General features: G+C 38.1%; 1 protein-coding gene across 3 annotated transcripts in view; it reads right to left on the bottom strand.

The window, feature by feature from the left end:
- Positions 1 to 16,473, bottom strand: part of Mlf1 (myeloid leukemia factor 1) — a 68,808-nt gene that overhangs the window by 51,647 nt on the left and 688 nt on the right. The window contains exon 2 of one of the 3 annotated variants that reach the window (XM_008837460.3): positions 881 to 1,068. The exons of the other annotated variants lie outside the window; for them this stretch is intronic. Coding sequence (XP_008835682.1) covers positions 881 to 915 — 35 coding nt within the window. The 5' untranslated portion in view covers positions 916 to 1,068. The remainder of the gene's footprint in view (positions 1 to 880; positions 1,069 to 16,473) is intronic. 3 annotated transcript variants of the gene reach the window in all.

Raw genomic sequence — 16,473 nt, 5'->3', positions numbered from 1 at the left:
TCATTTTTCCAGTAGTATGTTGGGTTACTGTCTGGAAGAGCCTTTATCTATCCTGGCCAACAACTCGACTGAAGGTATCGCCTGTCTGGCTTTGTTGTTTGTTGAGTAACTTTTAGTTATATATAAGTATGCTCTTCCTACCTCTCCTCACAGCTGTATCTAACTTTCCATTTTATTCCCTAGAGATTACAGAAAACCATGCCTGTGTATTATCACAGTCTTCTCCCTCAAATAATTTTTAAAAAGCATAACTGCTTCAAATGTAATTACTTTAGGATTAGCAAACTGATTTGTGTTTGGGTGTGCACAGGTTTTGTTTCTTCTGCTTTAATTCAGTCTTGTTTAGGAATAATTTACACATAATGATATCTACCAATTTTGTCATACAATTTTGAGTTTTCAAAAATTTACAACTATGGGCTGGAGAGATGGCTCAGAGGTAAGAACACTAGCTGCTTTTGCAGAGGACCCTGGTTCGATTCCCTATATCCACATGGCAGTTAACAACAGTCTGTAATTCCAGTTCCAGGGGATCCGATGCCCTCTTCTGACCTCTGCAGGTGTTGCATGACATGGGTGCACTTTCATACATGCAGGCAATACACTCATACACATAAAATAAAAATAATTTTTAAATTACAGCTATAACCCCAATTATGATATAGAACATTTCCATCACCCCAAAAGTTCTTTTTTGTGCCTTTGAAGAAAATTATCTGCTCCAAATCCTAGTTATCACTAATAAGCTTTGTGTTAAGTTTTCATCATTGTGACAAATATCTCACAGAAAAAAATCAGGAAGGATTCATTCTGCTCTCGGGATTTAAGTAGTTTTAATCCATTACATTGGGGAAGGGCAATGTGTAGGAAGGCCACTCACATCATTACATCCAGGAAACAGAGTACCCAAGCCATAAGCTCTCTTCTTTCTCCCTTGTATTCTCTGAGTCCCCAGCCTGTAGGGATGGTGCTGCGTATGTTCAGGGTGGGTCTTCCTCCTCAGCTAATCCTCTCTGGAAACTTCTCATACACACACCCAGAGGTGTGCTTCACTAATTTTAGGTGCTTCTGAAATCAAGTTGGCAGTCAAGATTAGTCATCACAGGCTTTGTCATAGAGCAGAACTGTAATATCATCTTTTATGTCTAGCTTCTTTGACTTCGCATAATGCTTTTGAGATTTTTATCCATGCTGTTCTATTTATCAAAAGCCAATTAAATATATATGTATATATTATTATCATACATGGTTAAAACATAATCACAAAACTGTTTCTAGTTTCTGGTCTTTATAAATGAGGCTGCTTTGAACTATGCTTTGTGTATACAGCTTTTGAGTAAACGTCTGCTAATACAGCCCCTGGGTTAAACAGTGTGACCTGGAAGATGTTCCTCTGACCCTGTGATGACAAGCCATGGACCCACCTCCTTCCCATGCTATGCAAAAAAGCCACTCCCCTTCCCTCTTCCAGTCAATCAGTTGACTATAGCCACTTGCAGGGGAGGGGCTAAGGGTATAAAAGCTGGGAAAACCAGAGGCTGGTCTCTCACTATTTTGTAAGACTGTCTGGAACCACAGGATTTATGTCTGGGTGTGGATTTCCGGCATCAGCTGTGAATGGGGGAGGGGGTGCCCGCTTGTCTGTAAGTAAACCCGCACCCCAAGCTCAGTTAGCAAGTTCAATAAACTCGTTAAGATTCTTAAAACCAGGGTTTGGAGAATTTTTTCCTCAGGCTGTTGCAAGGACCTTGGGAGGAGGGGATTGGATGCCATGTGCACCTCCCAGCAGTGAATTTGACTTACAAACAGTAAGAGCATGCTGACTTTGTGGAAACTGTACTAAGAGACTTTGTAGAAACTCTGTACTAAAGGCACACTTGGTATTATAATCTTGCTGAAACAGCATTGTCAGTTTTTCCAATTTGAATTATTTGAACAGTAGCATAATCACATGATTGTGGTTTTCTTTAGTATTATGTCATTTATATACCTGATAAAAATGTGAATACAAATATATCTTGCCATTTAAAAAATCTCTTGGGTTGGAGAGATGGCTCAGCTGTTAAGAGCACTGGCTACTCTTGCAGAGGAATCGGATTCTGTCCCCACCACCCACGTGCTGGCTAACAACCATCTGTAACTCCAGTTCCAGGCATTCCTCTTCTTACTTTTGCAGGCATTGTACAACAGGGGTCCACTTACATACATGCAGGCAATACACTAATAGAAAATAAAAATACAATAAATTTTCTTAAATCTGTCTTTTGTTGTTGAGCTGAGAGAGTTCTTTATCACTAGATTTTTATTAGGTTTTCACAAGCCTTGGTCTTGCCTTTTCATTTTTTTAGTATCAACCACACATTCACAAATCTTTGATAGGAATGCCAGTTTTAGATTTATCTTTATCTTTGGTTATTTACTTATTTATAGACAGAGTCAAATGTAGCCCAGGTTGGTCTTAAGTTCATTATTAGTGGAGGATGATTTTGAACTTCTGATCCTCCTACCTTGGCCTTCCGAATGACAGAACTGCAGGCATATGTCACTATGCCTTGTTTGATGAGGTGCTGGGATCAAACCAAGGGCCTCCTACATTCTAGGCAAGCATGCTACTATCTGAACCACATCCCCAGCCTAGGTGTTCAGTTCTCATAGATTATGACTTTTTATAGTACTTTATTTCTAACTTAATTTTCACTATCTTCTTTCCTCTGTTTGAAACTAATTCTAATACTGTATATACCTCTATAAACTTCTTTAGATTATTTTTAGGAGATGAAATATAAGTACACTTTTTAATGCGAAGGGAAAAACTGGACTAGGAAGTTCAAAGACAACTGATGGAAGTACAGTAGAAAAAACTGTAAATTCTGCTGATTATTCTAATCCACATTCTGAGTTCCCTGTCTGAAAGTTAAAAAGCTTCTATTTTTCACTTTATATTTTTTAAATAAGATATTTACTTGTGGCCTATTGCAATATTCTGATATTACTGAACTTAAGAATATTATAAATTTGATGACAGTCTCTGGTGAACTAAGGAACTCACTGTATAGTTTTCAGTGGTATCTAAACCCTGGTATTCATGCCGTAATATAACCTTTTGCTCTTGAACATGAGCTGGACCTCTGGACTTTTTTCTAATAAACTGAATATAACAGAATAACAGGATGTCACTTATGAAATTATAATTCTAAAAGACCATAAGTTTTCTCTTGGGTGCTCTCTCATGCACAATGGATCACTTTAAGGGAAGTGTTATCAGTGAGCTAGACTTGTGGAGAAGTCTACATGAGACTTAGGAACAGCAAACAGCCATGTGAATGAACTTGAAAATGGATTCTCCTTTAGACAAGACTTGAGATAACCCCAGGCTTAACAGACATGTTTGTAGCTTCCTGAGGCCTGAGTCAGGACTATTCAGCTAAGCTACCTGATTACCAGAAAATGTGATATAATGGATATTTTAAGTTTCTATAAGTTGTTGCACCAATAGATAACCGATAAACATATGCATTACAAGAATAAGCTTCAGTGGCATTTTAAAAACCCTCAGTTGAAGGTGGGGTTTCTTTTTTAAAATATTTTATTTTTATTTTATGTGTATGTATTGCCTGCACGTATCTGAGTGCACCCGTGTCATGCAATGCCACGGAGGTCAGAAGAGGGCTTCGGATTCCCCCGGAACTGGAGTTAAGGATGGTTTGTAGCCACCATGTGGGTGCTGGGATTCGAACCCGGGTCCTCTGCAAGAGCAGTCAGTGCTCTTTACCACAAGCCATCTCTCCAGCCCCAAAGGTGGGGTTTCTTAAGACATATAGGTGATCTCAGAATAGAGCAGCTGAAACAGGCACAAGAAGCTCAGGAAACCAGTAGATATAAGTTCCGTGTATTAAAGTAACAATCAGAAAAAAACAAATTTAAGAGTTCACTAACCCTCAAAATCAAAGTCACTAAGAGAGAAGCTAGGAACGTCCTGCAATGGAGATATTTCCTTGTGTAGCAAGCACCAATGTGAGTAGAGCCTTTATTGAGGAATGGTCAGTGATTGCTCCAAGAAATGGTAGAGACCATTTGAGAAAGAGAATAAATTCAATAAACATTTGCCATGTAGCTTATGTGTCAAACTTTGACATTGGTAATAATCAATAAGCTATACCAATAGTTCCTGTACAGAATGACTTATAGTCTGCCAGAGAAGTGAGACTTTTACATATTTTAAACTTCAGATTAGAAAGCTTGGATTCTATATTGGTCTCCTACTGGTGTTAAATTACCCCTAATTGAGTGACTTAAAACAACACAAATTTAGTAGACGTCCAAAGTCCAATATGGGTCTCACTCAGGGAGCTGTCAACACTGCATTCTTTCTGGAATTATTTCCCTGTCTTTTCTCGCTCCTAAAGACCATGTTACTTGTCTTACGGTCCCTTTCAAAAAAGTAGTAGCATAGCATCGTCACATCTTTCTATAACTTTCTGCCTTCATTTTTTTCTACATTTAAAGGATCCTTGTGATTTAATTAGGTCAAGATTCTACAGGCTAATCTCTCCTTTAAGGTCAACTGGTTACATTAATTCTCTATCTGTAACCATAATTTCTCCTTGCCCATGTAATAATGTATTCATAGGTTCCAGGAATTAGGATATTAACATCTTTACAGGAAACATTTTTCTGCCTATCACAGATATGTTCCTAGAGTAATTTAAAGAAAAACCATCAATTTTTGCCAAGACTTCTTAAAACGGTTTCAGAAGATTGAAATTCTGTAAAACAGTTTATGAAGCTGGGCATGGTAGAGCATGCCTGTAATCCTAGCACTCAGGAGGCAGAGGCAGGCATATCTCTGTGTGTTTGAGGCCATCCTGGTCTACAAAGTGAGCTCCAGGCCAGCTGGGGCTACAGGGAGACCCTGTCTCAAAAAGACAAAAACAAAAAAACAAACAAAAAACATAGTTTGTGATTAACCTGCCATTGGTATATGCTGAATAATTAACAAAATTCTTCATTATTCAAAAACATTAGCATGAATTTGGACAAACCAAAAAAGAGATCCTAAAGCATCAGAACTAGAATAAATACCCACTCCAATTGTCTGCACTAAGTGGAAATTTGTTGCCATTTCATATTTTAATTCAAGGGGAGTGTTCTCTCTTCATGTCTCTAGTCTTATTAAAGGCACAGTCATTAATTATCCAAGTCATCCAGGTGCAAGCCTCAGGCACTATCTGGTTGCTAGCTGGCATTCTTGGAATTCTAGTTGGATCTGGCTTACTTCTGAAATGTCATTACATCTTGTGTTTTATCTCCTACTTGGATTCCAATAGTTATTTGAACACAGTAAGCTCTGAGAATCATGTCTAAAATTTTTTCTCCCTATATAATTTTACCTAATATTTGAAGATACTATTTATTTTCCTGCATCTAATGTAGCTGAATAGAAAGCTAATGATAATCTATTTCTCACTCTAAAAAAAAATCTATACTCACTTCAAGCTTTGTAATTTATTATATATTTTCAACGTAATGAAATTATATTACCATGGGTCCAAGTGTACATTAAAAAAATTATCCTGAGCTGGACATGGTGGCCCATGCCTTTAATTGCAATACTCAAGAGGCCAAAGGTAGGTGGATCTCTGTAAGATCCAGGCCAACCTGGTCTATCTGATACATCGAGAGTTCCAGGCCAGGTTATTAGGCTTTACCTGAAGTGCTTTTACCTGCTGAGTTTTCTCACTGACATTATGCTCTTTTTTGTTGTTGTTTGTTTGTTTTAATATTGTTTTCTTCACAGTTTTATTTTTTTAAAAATTTAAGCTCAGAATTTTAAGTTCTACCAACTCTGTTTCTTTTCTGGATGGCTGTTCTACCTCTGACACCTCTGATTACAGTTCACTCTCATCCACACACTTAACATTTTGAATGTTCTTTCCTTTTCAAGTTGCTGTCTGCTATATCATTACCCTTTACTAAAGAACATTAACATTTCTTGCTTGCAATGATTTCTCTGTTTATTTGAAATACTTTATTTCACCATTCTTAAAACATTTTTTGTTAAGATAAACCTAAACTGACTTTTTTTCTTTTTCATACTTTGTCATATATTTTCCTTCATTATAAGCATATTTTCTTCACATATTGAACAGAACTATAATTGCTTTAATTTTTTGTTTATTAATTCTAATATCTGGTTAATTCTAGGATAAATCTATAAACTTTTATTTGGAAAATGAGTCATATTTTTCTGTTAAGTAATTCTGGTTTTGATCTACAGATTGTGGCTATTATGTTGTAGAGGTTTTGAATTCTGTTATATTCTTCAGGAACTGTGAATTTTTACTAAGCAGGTAATTACTCTGGTTGTCTTAGAATTCAGTTTCTATGCCTTGAATGGGAGATTAAATCTTGCTTGATTCTTGTGTATCCTCTTCAGTAAGCTGCTATGAGTCTGATTCACATGTAGGTGGTTAAGTCCAAGACAGATCTGTACAAAATTTATTTACAGGAGAACTCTCTGGATTTCCTTTTCAGGAGGCTGTCCCCTTCCTACCCCAACCTCCCCTTTTCAGTGACTATGGCAATATTAAGCTCTGTTTATGCTTCCTAGGCCAGAAAGACCGAGTCTTCTAGTAGCTTTGAGTGCTTTGCATAGACCAGATGGCGCTTGACTTTAGGCTAGAATTTTCTTTTCCTTTTTCCATCTGCCAGGTCCTCTTCAGTTTAAGTCTGTGTTGGTCATTTCTCAGAACCTTCTCCAGAGAGTTGTTTCGGTATTTCAACCTACACATCACTGTTATCCATAAGAGGTAGTTGGAGCTTTTATGACTGCAGGAGAAACAAAAGATACCTGAAAATATATATAGCCTTTCTACAAATCTTTAACTTTGAATATTTAAAAATTTTATTGTTTAAAGACTGCGTGTAAGCGTATCTGCATGCGTGCATGTTGCACACATGATGGCATGCTTGTGGAGGTCAGAAAAGAACTTGCAGGAGTTGGTTCTCTCTTTCCATTATGTTGAGTCCCTGGGATTGAACTCTGGTCAGGCTTGAGAGCAAGTGCCTTAATTCACTGAACCATCTCACAGGCCCAACTTTGAACTTTAAATATGTATTTTTATGTTTGGTTAGACTGCTTTTATTCATGGTGTTAGTTTTCATCAAATATACGAATAGTCTGTGTCCATCTGTTCACAGAACAAGCTAATTAATAAATGTCAGGAAATGACTACAAGTATTTTAGGTTACTTTTATTGATATAAATTGAGAGGGATATCAATTTAGGTTTACTGATACAAATTTAGGTTTAGATGTAAAGTTTGGTTCAGTATCTAAGACACCCATTTTCCTTCTCTATGTCTCTCAGACCTTGCAACTTTTTATTTAAGGTTCTTTTCTACATTTAAGTACTCCCCAAACCTCTTCATTTCAAAGCTGACTTTTTCTTCTATTAAGTTAATTTTAGAAGAATCTTACAATTTTCTTGTTCTTCTCCTTTCCCTTTCTGTCCTTTAAAAAACAACAGACATGTACTGTCTCACTGTTCTGTAGACTAGCAATCTGAGATTAAGGTATCAAGAGGGTAGGTTTCTCTTGAGACCTCTTAGGTCCTGGGTATATACATGACCACCTTTACCTTCTGTTCTTTCATGGTCTTTTTCTGCTTGTTTCTTTATTTCAGAGATTCATTACAGCAAAGGAATACCTGGGAACAATAACTTGTTCTTCTTAAAGGAAAATGGGAGAGCAGTGACTACAGTGTTATTTTTCTCTTATTCATAGTCATTTCCAATCATCTGATCTGTTGAAGTGAGGCATAGTCTGTAGTATTATTTTTCTTGGTTATTATGATCACACATTACCTAGCTTTTCTGTAGCAGTGTTAGAGTAACTATCACTAGAGCACTGTCAGACAAGTATGAGAAATTCTTTTTGGCTGACACAGGTGCTAGAATTTTGTGGTTCGAATGCAAATGTCACCCATAGGCTCATGTATTTGAACACTTGGTCCCCATTTGGTGGTTCTCTTTATGAAGGTTATGGAATCTTTAGGAGGTGGGGCTTTGCTAGAAGTAGTATGTCACTGGGGGTGGGCTTTGAGGTATTATAGTCTGGTGCCACTTCCTGTTCTCATTCTGCTTCCTAACTGCCAAGCCTCTCATGCTCCTTCTGCTAAATCTTCACCATGATGGACTACTGGTATACCTCTGGGATTGTAGGCCAAAATGAACCCTTTCTTCTCTAAGTTGATTTTTGTCAGGGTATTCTATCACAACAACAGAAGAGTAATGAAAACAGACATATACCATGGCTTAGATCCAGCAGCTGTAGTGGCAACTTCTCCATTCAGTAATTCCTTATCCTAGAAGTGGTAACTGCTCCCTTAACGGCACAACTGTGATGTGGCTTTAGGAACCATTCCTGAAATTTCAACCTAGAGTCTGTTTTTTCCAACTATCACAATGATTTTATTAAGTCATTTAATTAGGTAAATTTTGTTTTCTGCAACAAAACTAGTATGTATGGGTAGGTATGCTCCTATTATTTTGTCAGCTTTAATTCTATTTTAGCACTTCTGAATAGTATTGACTATTCTGATTGTTACCCCCTTTTTACAAGCACTGTTACTTTTTTTTCTATCCCTTCTCCTCTTCCGCCTTTCCTTTAAAAGTTCTTTAGGAAGGCATGTTATCATTATTGGGAGTCAAAAGGGGAACACACACAAAATATTGTTTTTTCTGCTTCTTGAGGAAAAGAAATATATCTCTTTTTAAAGGCCATTGCCCAAAATTATGTAGCCTAGAAATGTTTCTTACAAGGAATTATCACCATAAAAGAACAAGAGAATGAACACTTTGATATGACTTAAATGGAACCACATTATGCCACCTTTAAAAAAGCAAGGCAGATATTTATGTACTGATATGGGAGAATTACTAATGTTCCATCTGTATGAACATTTAAGTATGATATGTATGTTTGTAATATATATCAGATTATATCCAGATTCCCATGCAATCTCATCTTCAAACACTCACAAACATATTCATAGCTGATGCTTAGCTTGGTATCTGGATACTCTGTGACAAAGTGAAGTTGACACACCAAACTATTACAACTTTACAGGTAGTACAAGTACCTTATAACAAAATATTCTTAATTTCCTCTTCCCATATCTTGCAATATTATTGCATTTATTTCACATACACATAGGCCACATCATCAAATATGTTGTCATTATTTTGAATAAACTTGTCTGTTAGCTAAGAATTTTTTAAATGTTTTTATTTTGAGCTGGCTGGAGAGATGGCTCAATGGTTAAGAGCTCTTGAAGAGGACCAGAGCTTGAGTCCCAGCACCCACACTGGGAGGCTCATAACCACCTATAACTTCAGCTCTGGGGGCTCCTTTTTTTCTCTTCTACTAGCAGCATGCCTGGTAGGGCCAGTTTACTAGAAACAAACTCCAGTTTTAGTTTGAAAGAGATTTTATTTCTCCTTTACTTTTGACTAATAATTTTGCAGGTACATAATTCTGGGCTAATTTTTTAACTCTCATCATTTTAAATATTTCATTCCACTCTTTTCTTGTTTATATGATGTCTGAAGGGAATTTGGATGCAGTTATATTTATTCCTCTTTAGTTACACCACACCCCTTCCTTTGGGCTTTTCTGAATTGTTTCTTTACCTTTGATTTTCTAGAGTTCAAATAGGTCTGGGCTTAAGTTTTGATTTTTCACATTTACACTGGTATTTCTGAGCTTTCTGGTTCTGTAGTTCAGCGATATTTAGTGGAAATTCTTAAGTCATTATTACTTCAAATATTGTTTCCATTTCTCTTTTTCCCTTTGGCTTCTGATAGTACCATTACACATATTTCATACCTTATAAGCCCAAGGGATTTGGATACCATGTTCTCTTCAGTCTTTCTTCTCTTTGCTTTTCAGTTTTGGAGTTTTCTACTGTCATATCCTCACACTAAGATATTCTTTCCTCAGCTGGGTACACCTTACTACTATAAGCCCACCAGAGGCATTCTTCATTTCTGTTACAACATTTTTGATCTTTAGCATTTTCCTTAAAATTTCCACAAATATGCTTATATTTCCTCTTGCCTGTTGCCTGCTTTCCATTAAGTCTTCTCACATATTAATCAGCTTTTCAAAGACTGTGGTCTGATAATTCCAGCATTCATGCTATATCTGACTCTGATTTAGATGCTTGTTCAGTTTTTTCAAACTGTTTTCTGTCTTTTAATGTTTTTACCTTTTTGCTGATGGTTACAAATGATGGACTGGAGAAAAAGAACCTGTGGAACAAAGGTGGTTGGTATTGTAGTGGTATGATACATGGGGAGGGATAGTGTTCTGTAGTCTTAAAGGTAGGTCACAAGGTTTTTGGTGAGCCTTACGCCCCATAATAGTGAACATCACCAGTTTCTTAAATGAGATAAAATGGTTCTAAGAGCTGGAGTTGGATATTTCCCTTCCCCTGGCTAGGTTAGGTTATGTAAACAACAAGTTTGTTCTGAGCATGTCCTATTAAGAACAAATGCTCTGATATATTTTCAAAATGATTATTCCTACCCTTTCACCCCTGGCCAGAAGCAAGAGACCACTTCTCCAGTGTTCCTGATGAGGGCTCACCAGAGCGCCTAAGGACAAAATTCACAAAGTAGCCTCCCTACACATACTATGACTGAGTTCTTCTAAAGTTGTTGTTGTTTTAATGTGCATGAGTGTACTGCCTGCACGTGTGTTAAGTGCACCCATGTCGTGCAATGCCCATGGAGGTCAGAAGAAGGCATTAGATCCCCTGGAACTGGAGTTATGGACTGTTATTAGCTGCCATGTGGGTGCTGGGAATCAAATCCGGGTCCTCTGCAAGAGCAGTCAGTGCTTTTAACCACTGAGCTATCTCTCCAGCCCCATCTAGAGTTTTTAACTCACTCATCCTCCAGTAATTTGTCAATTACATTGCAGATTTTTCCCATTCTGGCACTGGCTCCTAACAAAGATTCTGGTTGTGTGTTTCTGCATAAATAAACTGTGATTTCAATACCTGTCTCTCTCCAATTGTTGGGTAGCTGTTTTCTCTGTGACCTCATTTCTTTGACAGGTAAGAAGAATTGAGCTTCTTACATATCAGGCTCTTCTGTAGGATTTTTGGTTTTCATTTTCTTTTCTTTTTTGGTCTTTTCGAGACGGTCTCCCTGTAGCCCCAGCTGGCCTGGAATTCACTTTGTCCACTAAGCTGGCCTTGAACTCAAAAGAGATCCGCCTGCCTCTGCCACCGCACCTGGCTGAGTTTTCACTTTCATCTTACTAATACAGGAGTGACTAGTATAAAAAGTTTAACAGGCTACCATTCTGATAATTTTCACTTGCTAAAAGTTTAAGAATAACTATTCTTGCCAATCATAGGCAACTAGCAATAGAAGGAAGTGGTAACGGTTTAAGTGCATTGATAGCACACAATGAGCAGTTCAGGGCAGAAAGGGCGCTCCCACATCAAGGTCTGAAGACCAAGAAGTTACTTTAAAATTAAGGAGTGAAAATTTTGTGTATCTCTACTTTTTATTTGAAGAAACACTTTCAAATAGCTCAAACTGAAAAACAAGTAGTCTACAGAAGGATTTCTTCCTCAAAGATCTGATTATTCTTGCCTGTGTATGAAGCATCTAATATTTGAAAATGGGTAACTGCAAAGGGGAATCCTTTTGCTTATGCTTCCATATTCATGGATTATTCAGAGCTCAGTTTGAAGGTTAAAATGTTGACTATTACTACATATGCGGCAACCAGCTCTTTCTTTAGGTATGTGGATGAGATTAGTTGCAATAAAGAAAAGATACTTCAAGAACACTAGATTTTGTTCTGTGAACAAGTGAGGACTAAACAGCTATTACATAGGGAAATATAAAATTTTAGTGGGATTTATTTTTCTTTTGGATACAAGGTCATCATTTAAATGTGACTAATATGAAATGTTGCTCAGGTTCTTCTTTAAATACTGTAGATGTAACTATTTGTGCTAAAATATATAATTTTATTCTTGAGTTTTTGTTTGGTATGCATGGAGGCATACCTGAGTTTAATTCTCAGATCTTAAAAACAAAAATCAGATACTCTAAGTTTCAATTTTAGAAAAAGATCTTGAGGGCAGAAATCCTGACTTCTACAAATTTATAATGGAGTCCTTTTATAGTAGATACATGTGAAATAACTTGAATTGTTTCTACAAGGCAATTATAATTTTCTGTGACTTAGAAGCACAATTCAAAGGAAGTCAGAAAAAGCTCTTGATACAATACTAATAGGAATGACTATGCCTATCCTCTTAGAACTACTCCCCTCCACCTTTTCATGGATATTGACAATATTGTTCACAGAACAAGGCACATTGCTTGATCCAGCAAGTATGCCAAAGTAAGGCTGTGTTCCTTGGCTTGTCCTTCAAAAACTTTCAGAGGCTTTTTTACCATAAAGAGTCAAATGATGCTCTAAATAGTCTGAGAAATGCTTTTAATATTAAGGGGTGTAGAGCCACATTCTATCAAACATGATCTTGAAATTGACAAAGGTCACTTAGAAGAAATTTATGTATTTTTTCTTGGAAAATTATAATAGGTAATAAAAATCACAGTGGCTATTGAGGGTTTTAGAAAGAAACAGGACCTTGAAAATCAAAACTTTAAATTCTGACCTACTTTTATTAAGTGACTAGAATGAGAGTGACAGAATACTAATTCGAACAAAACTCTTAACATCTTGGTAAAAGCCCTACTTCAAAATATATGTCTGAAACAAATATATGAGTCTTTATTTACAAAAAAAAAAAAATTTCTAACAAGGTGATTTTATTTCCTGCCATGAGAATGTGCTCATTCAAGAAAACAGCAAGCTCATACCTTCTACATGGAATACACTGAATTCAGTCAAATGACTGGTCAAAGCAGTGTCCATTAGTAAATCCAACTATTTCTAAGGTACAAAACAATAAATTACAAAAAAGTAGCGATTACAGAATTTTACATTTTAGTTTTAGCTGAGAGTAAGACTATTTCTAGGAGTGCACTAACCAAAAAGCAGTCATCACACATGTAAGACTCAGATAAAGAGGTGGGTGCTTACTTTGGAAGCTGAAGCAGAAGGATCACAAGTTTTAGGCTGGCCTTGACTACATAGCAAGATCCTGCCTCAATATAATGAAAAAATAGGGTTGATAGATTTGCCATATTGCTTTGGAACCTTTAATTTCAAACAGCTGATATAATATATCTGTTATTTATAGAATTGCCAGGTCAGAATTTCATTTCTGTCACTCAGGAAACAAAATGTTTGCTTTTCTGTACCAAGTACAACATTCTGGATCACAATGGCCATATAAGTAGTCAGTACTTTTTCAGGTATCAAATAGTTATAACCTCATTAATTTGCTTTTCAGTATCTTCTTAGCCACATATACTCATCCTTAAGCAAATTCCAGATTGAGAGACTAAGAGAAACAGTATGGAAGGAAGTGCCAACTTTCAACCTTTGCATCCTTAACCAAGTCATGATATAATTTAAGAAGACATGGCTGACTATACTATAAGGCAAATTTTCCACAATATTTAGTTCTGAGACATAGAAACGAAGTTTTTAAAAACTTGAAATATACAATAAAATACTAAATTTTACAATGCCACTTTAAAAGTTTTTCTTTAATTTGCTGAAACACTGAAGATACATTGTTACGTGCGAGTATACAAATTTTAATTATATTTTGCTCAAATCTTCTAAGCATTGCACTTTGACAAGTTCATCAGTCTCAAAATAATAAATCTAATTTTATAACCAATTTTATAACCAACTAGTTTATGCATATTGTCTCTACTTTTAGTACAATGTACTCATATTGCCTATCCTTGATTATGAAAAACAAGAGGCTATTTAGAAAATAGTATAATATTCTAATTAGGCCAGCATGAACAATGGCACTTTTTAATGAAAATAATAATTACTGTCAGCATTAAAGAGCACTGGCTGCTCTTGAAGAGGATCAGGTTTGATTCCCAGCACCCACATGGTGGCTAACAACCATCCATAACTCCAGTTCTGGGGGAATCCAACACCTTCTTCTGAACTCCACGGGTATTGCACAACATGGGTGCCTTACACACATGTAGGCAATACACTCACAGATGTAAAATAAAAATAATGAATATTTTAAAAAGAAACACTACAAATTAATTGCATGATAAAACACAAAGGATACTAGATCACCATTAAACAATGTTCACTTAATATTTTCTATGTTAAAATATCCATTAGAGAAGTTAATGATAAGGTATAAAGTTGGCAACAGGAACAATCTCCAATCTATAAAAACAGTGTACACGAACAATGTGTTCCACTTCTCTAAGGTCAGCAGGTTTGCTACCTTAATAAATCCCTTATGTTTAATTTAGATTAAATAACTATTCATTTTGTTAGGGTTGGGTCAAATGACAGATTACTTGAAACATAAACTCATTACCTTCTTCTATTACCCCTAAGTGTACCCACTCTGTGTATAAAGCATTGCATTAAAAATAAATTATAAGCATGAAATCAGTTTTGTAAAGTTAATTACGATTGTTTTTACCTTATGCTGTCATGACTAATGGCTGCTTGGATCAGAAGAAGGCAAAAAAAAGTCAGTGTTGAAAGGTGACAGCGTTTTTCACGCTAAGTATGGAGGAAGGGTGATTTTGATGTACACCTGTTACTATTTCTGAACTGACTCTTGGGTTCCTTGCCTTTGCTCAGAAAGAGTCATCCGGCAGTTTAAATTACACTTCTGATGGACATGTTAGAGAAGATCTTAATTACAACTCCAATTACACATTTAATTGAGGCATTACTCCTTTTGCTATAACTGGCATTATAATAACAATTCCAATACCACCCCCCCAACCTCGCAGAGAACTAGATAATGTTGATGCTGATTTCTGGACTTCATTCCAAAGTATCACTTAATTCAACTGGGAACCATGCCCACAGGGATGGTCTCTGTCATCTGCCGGGCTCAGCATACACTACCTTTTTCCCCTGCCCTAGTTTTGCCTTTAGTTCCTTTCCAAACAGGGCAAGCTCTGCTACAGCAGTGGGCAAAGCAAACAAACTGCAGCACAGTTATGGCAACGTGCAAGCACTAGGCCTCAGCACCACGGCACACTCAGCTGTGTTCCCATGGTCACATCCACGCCATCGAAAACCAGTGCTCAAACACGCTCCTTCTGTCAAAGCACTGTCACCCTATCCAACACCCCGCAGCCTTCATCCTATCCAACACCCCGCAGCCTTCACCCTATCCAACAACCCCCAGCCTTCACCCTATCCAACAACCCCCAGCCTTCACCCTATCCAACACCCCCCAGCCTTCACCCTATCCAACAACCCCCAGCCTTCACCCTATCCAACAACCCCCAGCCTTCACCCTATCCAACAACCCCCAGCCTTCACCCTATCCAACAACCCCCAGCCTTCACCCTATCCAACAACCCCCAGCCTTCACCCTATCCAACAACCCCCAGCCTTCACCCTATCCAACAACCCCCAGCCTTCACCCTATCCAACAACCCCCAGCCTTCACCCTATCCAACAACCCCCAGCCTTCACCCTATCCAACAACCCCCAGCCTTCACCCTATCCAACAACCCCCAGCCTTCACCCTATCCAACAACCCCCAGCCTTCACCCTATCCAACAACCCCCAGCCTTCACCCTATCCAACAACCCCCAGCCTTCACCCTATCCAACAACCCCCAGCCTTCACCCTATCCAACAACCCCCAGCCTTCACCCTATCCAACACCCCGTAGCCTTCACCCTATCCAACAACCCCCAGCCTTCACCCTATCCAACACCCCGTAGCCTTCACCCTATCCAACAACCCCCAGCCTTCACCCTATCCAACACCCCGCAGCCTTCACCCTATCCAACACCCCGCAGCCTTCACCCTATCCAACACCCTGTAGCCTTCACCCTATCCAACAGCTCCCCTCCACCCCAGATTATTTGAAAGCCACGATTCTCACCAAAGTTCCATCATGATGGCAGTTAGGGTCACCAGGAAGCACTCCGAGATCCTCCCCGACTCACTTTGTGCCCCCAAAGCCTTACTTTGGGCTTCTAATCCTGTGCCCCGCCACCTTCCCAAACACCCCACACCCCTCCTGGCTCAGGTCCCCGATTCTCCACAAGTCCCATCCTGCTCCACTCATCCTCTAACGCCCACTTCTTGCCGCCTGACCCCAATGCTCGTTTCATCCCACGGGCCCCAAATCTGGCTCTCTGTCCTTAACGCCCCCAAGTCCTGCCGCCCCAATCCTGCGCTCCTCACCTTCCCATCCCCCACTTCTCTTGCCTCCATTTTACCTCAGCCCCCACTTCTCTTCAGCCCCCACTTCTCTTCAGCCCCCACTTCTCCTCAGCCCCCACTTCTC

This window comes from Nannospalax galili, unplaced genomic scaffold, assembly GCF_000622305.1.
Source record: "Nannospalax galili isolate Female #2095 unplaced genomic scaffold, S.galili_v1.0 scaffold617, whole genome shotgun sequence".
Taxonomy (NCBI): domain Eukaryota; kingdom Metazoa; phylum Chordata; class Mammalia; order Rodentia; family Spalacidae; genus Nannospalax; species Nannospalax galili.
This window is presented reverse-complemented; position numbering and strand designations above follow the sequence as displayed.